Source organism: Lipotes vexillifer, unplaced genomic scaffold, assembly GCF_000442215.2.
Source record: "Lipotes vexillifer unplaced genomic scaffold, Lipotes_vexillifer_v1.1 scaffold1011, whole genome shotgun sequence".
In the NCBI taxonomy this organism is placed as follows: Eukaryota; Metazoa; Chordata; class Mammalia; order Artiodactyla; family Lipotidae; genus Lipotes; species Lipotes vexillifer.
This window is the reverse complement of record NW_006787698.1, coordinates 4946084-4955145: the sequence shown is the minus strand read 5'-3', so window position 1 is coordinate 4955145 and position 9062 is coordinate 4946084. Positions and strand designations below refer to the sequence as shown.

The following is a 9062-nucleotide window of genomic DNA, read 5'->3' as shown; positions in this document are numbered from 1 at the left end:
CGGGGGGGGGGGGGGGGGAGCCTAGAAGCCACCGCAGGACCCAGGTACAGAAGGACGGTCAGACAGGCGATGGTGCATCCACACTGCAGAATGCTGGGGGAACGTACAGACACGGGGACGGGCCCTACAAACTACAACAGAAACAGTTTGCCAAAAAAGGCACATGATGTGCTCCCCTCTGTAAAGACGGGGAGAAAGTAAGAACACATTTTCATTTGCACAAACAGAGTGAAGGATGGTTCACAAGAGAAGGGCAGAATGGACCAGGTGGGTGGAAGGACCCTTCCCTAGAGCCCCCTTTTCCTCTATTGTTCTGCCTTTTGTTTTTGTTTTGTTTTGTTTTGTTTTTTTGCAAGTGCCCTTCCTCTCCCTCCACCCCCTGCCCAGGCAGACCGCTGCTTCCTTTCCTGGAGGGCCCCTCCCACCAGACACTTACTTCCCTCTTTGTTCTGCTGAGCTGCCTGCTCTGCCTTCCTGCTCTGCGCCAGCTCTCTTCCCGGCCCCATCACTGCCTAATACTCGACTGTGCCTCCACCTGGTGTCCCCACCTGGTGCCCCCAATTAGAAACATCCCTTCCCTAAGGACAGGGCCCAGCTCCCAGGTTGCCACTGTGTCCCACTGCAGTCATGAAGGACGCAGGCTGTCGCTCTGAGGCCCTGCCCCATCCGAGATGCTACCATATAGCACTGAGGGGGAATTCCTCGTAACCCCGGGGCCACTAAGGACCACACTGCCTGCTAAAGTATAGCTACATAATCCCACATTAGGGATTTTACTCTCGTAGAAAGTGGCACGCATGCAAAACGATGTTATTAAACAGCAGCCTTTTACTGACTAGGAACATTAGAAACCAGCCTTCCAAAAAGAGCCTGCTTAAACAGACTAAGACCCATGTGTTCAGGGACTACTACAGGGCCAAGAAAAAGAGTGAGGAAGCTTTTTCTGTAGGGACAGAGCTCCAGGAGATACTGCTGAGCAAAAAAAAAAAAAAAACAAAAAACCAAGGGGCGGTTATCCATGACTATGCAAGAAAGAGAGAAATGTGATTCTCAAAAGTCCTTTTTGCTTTTATGAACAGAAAGAAACTCAGGTGGTGTTAACACTGGTGCCCTAGGGGTGGGAAGCAGGGGCAGATGGGGGTGCTTCACTATATACTTTTTTTTTTTTTGCGATACGCAGGCCTCTCACTGTTGTGGCCTCTCCCGTTGCGGAGCACAGGCTCCGGACACGCAAGGCTCAGCGGCCATGGCTCACCGGCCCAGCGGCTCCGCGGCATGTGGGATCTTCCTGGACCGGGGCACGAACCCGTGTCCCTGCAGCGGCAGGCGGACTCTCAACCACTGCGCCACCAGGGAAGCCTCCCACTATATACTTATAAACGCTGGTTTTTTTTATGAGCCCTGTGAATATACTACCTGTGGGAAAAAATAACACTAGAAAAGCAGTGAGATACCAGAGTTGCTGGCATTTGATATGTGCTGCATTTCACGTAGCACACACCAGCCCTGGGGGCAGGGATGCGGATGATTCCCGCCTGATGGATGGGGAGGCTCGGAGAGGCCGGGCTGGGCTTTGGACCAAGGAAGGCCAGACTCCGAAGTCCTCCCACTTGGCTAGCCACCCGGTGTTGGTTCAGGCAAGGCATTCGTAACCCAGGTCATCAGTGTCAGGAACTGTATGCAAACTTCCGGGTACGTGACTAAATAATTACGGTGGTAACAAAAATAATGGTAATAAACAACAAGGTCCTACTGTATAGCCCAGGGAACTATAGTCAATATCCTGTGATGGACCATAATGGAAAAGAATATGAAAGAGAATATATATATGTATAACTGAACCACTTTGCTGTACAGCAGAAATTAACCCAAATTTGTAAATCAACTATATACCTCAATAAAATTTTTTTAAAAAATAAAAATAAAATAATGGTAACAATAGTAGTGATGGTAATAACAGTACCAGTACAGACTTACTGAACACCCACTCTTCTCCAGGCCCTGAGTCAAATGTTCACTGAACCCAATTTTGCTAAAACAAGTGCTGCTCTAGACCAAGGCCAATGGCACTGTGGATGGCAGCTGTTGTGCAGTGCGCGGCCTGAGCAACTGCACAAAACCCTTGCCATACCTGATTCAGAGTCTTCTGCAGGTGTGGGGTGCCCATGCGGTCCGCCATGTGCCGGTAGGCTGGGTGGGAGAGGAAAAACTTCCTCTCCGCCGCCAGCGCTGCTCGGATGTCCTTCTTGCCCTCAATGTCCTTCTGGCTGCGGTTCACCACGCCAATGTAGCCTGTGGGGAGAGAGGGTCAGGTCAGGGCGGTGCCAGGCAAGCCAAGGAGCCCAGATGCCCCCTTTTTTGCACGGGACCGGGCAGTGTGTGGGTGTAGACATGGATCTTGCCCTATAAGTCACTCACAGAGGAGGTGACCAGCCATACGCATTACTCAGAAGCAACACGGAGAATGCAAACACTGAGTACAATCCTGAAAAGCAACGCAAGTGTCTGGAGGAAGAAGTTATATTCAGCATGGTGTGAGGGGCTGGACAGAGAAAAGCTCTGGAGAAGATGAATTCCACAATCCAAGCTTTAGAAACGGAAAAAAAACCTTCAAAAATAAGGGCAATGGGGGACGGCTAATCTTGCTGGACATTAATACCTATTCTACACTGTGCCACAGTGAAAAACAGGAACCAACCTAAGAGTCCAACAAATGGGGTCTGAGTAACGGTCCATGTACCCCCATATGAGGGACCCCACAGGATCTTTTACAGTCATCTTGAAGAGTATTTGCCTTCAAGGGAATGTTCACAGGGACACATTCTGCTATTTTGCTAAGTGAAATGGAAGAGCAGGTCACCAGGCGGTGTGGCGCTGGAGAGCTGGTGTTCCAAACCAGCTCCGCCACCTGCCAGCTTTGTGAGCTGGGGCAAGGGATTTAGCCTCAGTTTCTTCATCCATAAAATGGGGATGAGCACAGAGCCACTGCATTGGATTGTTATGGGGATTAAATGGGTTCTTCCACACCAAGAGTGCAGAACAGTGCCTGATACGTAATAGGTACTTAATACATGTCTGCTATTCTCATTTTCTTGAAAATAAAAATACTTGGGCTACTCTTGTCAGAATATCTGAAACTAAACCAAACACGAGCCTAATCAGCTTCTGTCTAGATCAAATGACTGGTTTATAGGGAACTACAACGGCCAGATCCCAAGTGAAGCAGTACAGACAAAGTGGCCGGAGGAGGAGCTGTTTGAACAGAATCGTAGGTATTTATGTGTCAAATGATAGGATGCCTAGGATTTGCTTCATGATCCCCCAAGGGAGGAAAGAACAACAGGAGAGGATATTTGGGGCACTGAAGGTTAGCTGTATGTGATTAGCAGCGAGGCTGGGCCAGTGGTTCTCCTTGCACTTTTCTCTCCACTTGAGAGAATGTTTGAAAGCAAGTATTGAACATTAAGAAAAGTTATAAATCCTCGGGAACTCTTGGGAAGGAGAACCACAGAGTATTAAATACCGGGAGAAGCTGCGCTGTGGATGATTTCAGTTTCCTTCTTCTGGACACTTGTTTTCTGTTGCCAAAGTGAGGAGGCATTCACTGTGTAACTGAAAAATGAATGCACGCAAATCAGAAGAAAAAGCTACCTGTGTTCACTCGGGCAGAAAAAAAAAGAGAAGGTTCTACAATGGAACAGAAAAGCAGTTACTTCTGGGCAGTGGGGAAATGGGATGGTGAATGTATCTGTGAGCATTTGCTGGGGTTTCAGTAAAGATAACAAAAACAAATCATTTTCCAAAAGCAAAGGTGCACCAGCTCTCCTGCTGCTCAAGTCCACCCATCTTGCCTGCCCTCCCCTGCCCTGTAGCCCCCAGGCCCTCCCGGGCCGCACCTCTTCTCAAGGGCAGCAGCTTGTTCTCCAGGATGTCCCTGGCATCAGTGCCTTCGTCCATTAGGTCGAGCTTGGTGATGACGCCGATGGTCCGCAGGCCTGAAAAGAGCACAGAGGTCAGAGGGTGCCATGAGGAAGGAGCACAGGCTGGCGACCCCGGGCCACCTGGGGCCCAGCTGGATCCCCCCACTTCCAGGCCATGTGACCTGGGACAAACCATAACATCACCTGCCTGGACCCTAGTTTCCCTCATGTCAAATGAAGGCAGTAACACACCAATCTCAGGGGGTCGTCCATGAGGATAAACCTGGCATGTGGCCAATGTTCGATCAATAAACGCTGGCCACCGTCATCACTGGTACGACCAGCGACGGCATCTTGCTGCAGCATCAGGGGGCAACCTCATCGAACTTGAACCCCAGGTCAGAATCTCCATGCTGTGCTCTCTGAGTGGCATGCAACGTAACACGCTTAACCCGTGACAATTCTTTCTAGGGTTACCTCTCATCTGAATGGCCAAAATTCCACACTGGAAACCACCCCATGGAATTCCTCTTCGTCCCAAGTTGCCCAGAATCGAGGGAACCCTGCAGATCGATCAACTGCCCCTGCTGGTGCCTGAGGGTCCCTCTGTTCTAGCTGCGTGTGTGTGTGTGTGTGTGTGTGTGTGTGTGTGTGTGTGTGTGTGTGTGTGTGTGTGTGAATATATCACAGAAGTACCCAGTCTTATAGCCCTCGGTTATGCCTTTTTTTGACATTTTATTTTTTTTAAGCTTTTTATATATATATATAAATATATTACTTTGTCAAGTTTTTTTGCTGTACAAAAGTCTTAAGATTTAAAACTATTATTTGTATTATATGATGGTGGTATGTTAATGTTACAAAATTATTAATGAAGAAAAAATTTATTTTTGTTACTGGTCTGTTTCATAATTCTTTTTTAAATTGGTATATTGTAAGATATCTATGCAAAAAATGTTATGTGACGCATTTTTATTTAAGAATGTAATATGTGTAATAAACAGTAGAATGTGTTTGGCCTTGGATGCCTTTTACTGTATTTCTCCTTAGCTTATCTCACCAGGGAGAAAAAAAAATCCTCAGAGAGATCCAAACGTATATACCTCATGAGACTTTTCTTTCTCAGAGAGAAAAAGGGAAGGCAAAAGATTGTATTAGGTATTTTTCTTCATTTGGGAGGCTGTTGGGGGTGTGTGTGTGTGTGTGTGTGTGTGTGTGTGTGTGTGTGTGTGTGTGTGTGTGTGTGTGTGCGCGCATGTGCGCGCGCGCACCCACAAAGCTTGGGGAGGGTAGAGGCAGCCCAAGGTAGAGAGATATGACTGGGGAGGGGGTCTGGGGGCATCTACTTTGGGCCGCACGGTGGATGGCTATGGACCTATGTCCCTGTGGTAATAGGCAAACACACACACACTACAGAAAAATAAGGAAAGACCATCCCAGTTCTAAAAATGTGACTTTACGTGGAAGAACAAACTCTGAAAGAATATTTGCCAAGTGTGGCCACCAGTATCTGCAGGGGGAGAGGAGCTGTCACATTAGGTCCTACATTTTACAATGGTGACATTTTGGGGATAATTATCATGAATACTTTCAAAGTTAGAAAGCCACTTTTTCCTGGAAGAATGGCAGCATCAAGTTCACTTAACTGTTTTCAACCGTACCTCCTCACTGCCTCATCTAGCCTCTGCAGTCACGGTCACACGCTATTTCCGGGGACTGGACTAGGGGGACAGGAAGGCTTGAGGGGGGCGCTGTGGGCAGGGATGGCCCCTCCCAGGAAAGCACACCTGGATGACCCTGGGGAAGAGTTGCCAGAGCCCTGAGCTTTGAGGAGCTCACAGTCCCGGCGGGAAAGGAGCCCCCTTTGCCGACTGTCCCCCAGGCCTACAAACTAGGGAGCGTGAGCCACAGAGCCTGTCTCCCCCAACTCCACACTGGTCCCCGACTCCTTCCAAAACACTGTGGGATCCAGGCAGTCAGCGGACAATTTGGAGAACGTATTTTGGTGTGTGTCGTACTCTGCTAACCCCCCGCCGCTCTCAGAGCACACCCAGCTCCCCACCGCAGTCCACGGGGCCTGCTCGACTGGTCCTGGCCCCTCTCGGCCCTCGCTCCCGTGCCCTCCCTTTAGCTCACTCTGCTCTGGCCACACCGGCCTCCCTGCTGTGTCCTGGGCACCCCCGCTCTTTAGCACCCACTGTCCGTTTTCCTGGGTTTTGCCTCTTTTTCTCATTCTGATCTTGCCCAGAACCTCACGTCTTCAGAGGCCCGTGACTGCACCCCCTTCCACCCCAGCCTCTCTCAGTGGGTTCTATTTCCATCCAGTGCTTACCACTACCGCAAGTTATTCCACTTGCTTATTTCCAGTGGGGGATTCTGTCGCTCCCACTGGAATATCAGCTCGCTGGTGGCAGGGGGCCCCTCTCAACTTTGTCCCCTGCCGTGTTCCCAAGGCCGAAACAGAGCCTGGCACGTAGCCGGGGCTTAACTGACATTTACTGAACGAAGGCCCTGGGCCACAGATGCCCCAGTCTCCACCACTCCCTCCTGCCCCAACTGGCTTCATTAACTCGTCATCCTTTCACCTTCCCTGCCGGACCCCCTGAACAGTGATGGAGAGACCTCCAGTCCTCTTGACAGCTCTACAAGTTAGGACTGCTGTTGCCATTTCGACAGGAGGGACCAAGCCTCGGGGAGGAAGAGGAACTTCTAGAGGTGGGATTTGGACTCGCATCTGTGTCCAAGGAGGGCTGCCCTCTTCCCACCCCCCTGGACTAGCTTTCTGCACAGGTGAAGCAGGGACCAACTTTCCAAGGAGCAGTGCCAACTGCCACACACTGGCCTCCCGAGGGATGCCCCCTGGAACCGCTGGCCCTCATGGGAAATTCTGTGTCCCAGGCCTTTTCCTGGGGAGGCTGTGCGCCAAAGAGAACGCCAGTGACGTGGAATCGAGGATGTGGGGCAAGTCATGATGTTCCAAGGCGCCGGGAAGAGGGAGCTGCGGCCGTGGGGCTCGGGGGGTACCTTGGGGGTCGACCTCCTTGGCCAGCTTGAGGGCATCCGAGTTGGCCAGGTCCATGTTGGCGGGGGTCACGGCGAGGATGAGGCTGCTCTCCCGGCTGATGAACTGCAGGATCATGTCCTTGATCTGGTACTCAATGTCTGGGGGCTGGTCCCCCACAGGCACCTTGGTGATGCCCGGGAGGTCGATGAGGGTCAGGTTCAACACTGGGAGGGAAAGCAGAGGGAGAGGCTGTCAGAGCCAGGGCAAGGGAGGCACGCACAGCCCTGCAGGGACCTGGCCCACTTCTCCAAGTGCTGGGGGTCAGGCCTCAGGATTTCTCCTGCGCTCCAAATGGATCCCACCTTTTGACCCGATAACTCCCTCCTAGGAATCCCATCTTATAGACACCCTCCTGTACTCTATTTCAGTGAGACAGCTTTGTTTTTTTAATGAAGTGACTATTTTTTTTTTACTGAAGTATAGGTGAAATACAATATTATGTAAGTTACAGGTATATAATACAGTGATTCACAATTTTTTAAAGTTATACTCCATTTATAGTTATTATCAGTGATACAGTTTTAAATCTGGACATTTGCATTTACAGACTGGAATTACTCTCAATGGCTGAATAAATTTCAGCCCATCGATTCAGCCAATACCAAGGAACTATTAAAAACAAAAAGATGATACTCTGGTAAGAAACACACTCTTCGAGATGCACTCATACAATAAAGAGGCATCAACGACTTTTATACCATGCTACAATTTGAGTAAAAGTTGTGAAACACACATACATAATATATACATAGGTGTTCATAACTGTCTACATAGGCATTATGTATCATTTCGAGAACATGAAATATATTTGTAATTTTGGGGGGCAAGGTAGGTTTTCGCTGGATATACCCTTTTATAACTTGAATTTGAGCCATGTACAGGCATCATTTATTCAAAAATAAATAAACTGGGAATTCCCTGGCAGTCCAGTGGTTAGGACTCTGCGCTTTCACTGCCGAGGGCGTGGGTTCAATCCCTGGTTGGGGAAGTAATATCCCGCAAGCCACGTGGCACGGCCAATAAATAAATAAATAATCACAAAGAACCCATACTGAGGTGTTAGGAGTCAGCTGCAATATTCACCAAATACCATTTAAGTTAGCAATCCATGCCTCTGGGTCAGAGGTTATACATGGCTACAGGCTGCTTGCTCTGTTTAAATGATGCAGTTTTAAAATCGGGACGTTATGCAGAAAAATCTGGCTCTCTGGGTCCTCTTGAAGAACCAGAAGACCTGGCTGCCTTGGGCTGGCATCACTGTGTGGCCACCATTCACCTGGGAGCCGAGCTGTGGCTGCCCCTTTAAAAGGAACATACGAGCTGCAATTCACCCCAGCCTCCACCATTCCCGACAGTCTCCCTGGCATGCTGTTTTTCTTAGAGCTGAGATCAGACATGGGAAGATATGGATCAAGAGGGCTGTGTTGTGTGTGAAGAGAAATGGGAGGGGCCATATTCTTGAGAGGGAGGCCGACCCGACCCGTGACCCGCGGAGTCAGCCTTCCGCTGCCCCCATATGTGAGGGGTCCCTGTTGCTTACCGTGTGGCGAGTAGACCCGCAGGTTGATGGGCACTGGGGAGATGCCTTTGTTGGTCCCCGTGATCCTGTCGGTCTCGGCTTCAATCTCCTGCCGGACTTCCTCAAAGTCTGTAAACTTTTTGGACTTGCAGTGCAAAAACTCGGCATATTCTGAAAAGGGAAGAAAGATGCTCCAAATGAGAAAGAGAAGTGGTCTCGCTGTGTGCAGGGGAACAGATGGCCTTCTGGGACAGGTGCTTTGTCAAGCAGAGAAAGTGAAGAATCAGTTACAGGCCTTCCAGGAATCTGGGGAGCAACAGATTCATTCTCTTGACAAGTATTTGAGGGGGGCTCTCCTATAGACCATGCCCCCCTTCTAGACCTCAGGAATTCCACAAGGTACAAAACTGGCAAAAATCCTAACTCTGTGGAATGGACATTCTCATGAAACATTTTGCAAAACAACACGTCATGACAATATGAGCATAAAAAGAAAAATCAAAAACAAAACAAAGGGCTTCCCTGGTGGCGCAGTGGTTGAGAGTCCGCCTGCCGATGC

At 49.5% G+C, this 9062-nt stretch overlaps 1 protein-coding gene across 7 annotated transcripts in view; it reads right to left on the bottom strand.

Moving 5' to 3' along the window:
- Positions 1–9062, bottom strand: part of DNM2 (dynamin 2) — a 102492-nt gene that overhangs the window by 47567 nt on the left and 45863 nt on the right. For all 7 annotated transcript variants that reach the window (XM_007460681.1, XM_007460685.1, XM_007460686.1 and 4 more), the window contains exons 3-6: positions 8525–8674; positions 6945–7148; positions 3897–3995; positions 2132–2292 (exon numbers count right to left, since the gene is read on the bottom strand). In XM_007460681.1, the coding sequence (XP_007460743.1) occupies positions 2132–2292; positions 3897–3995; positions 6945–7148; positions 8525–8674 (614 nt within the window). The remainder of the gene's footprint in view (positions 1–2131; positions 2293–3896; positions 3996–6944; positions 7149–8524; positions 8675–9062) is intronic.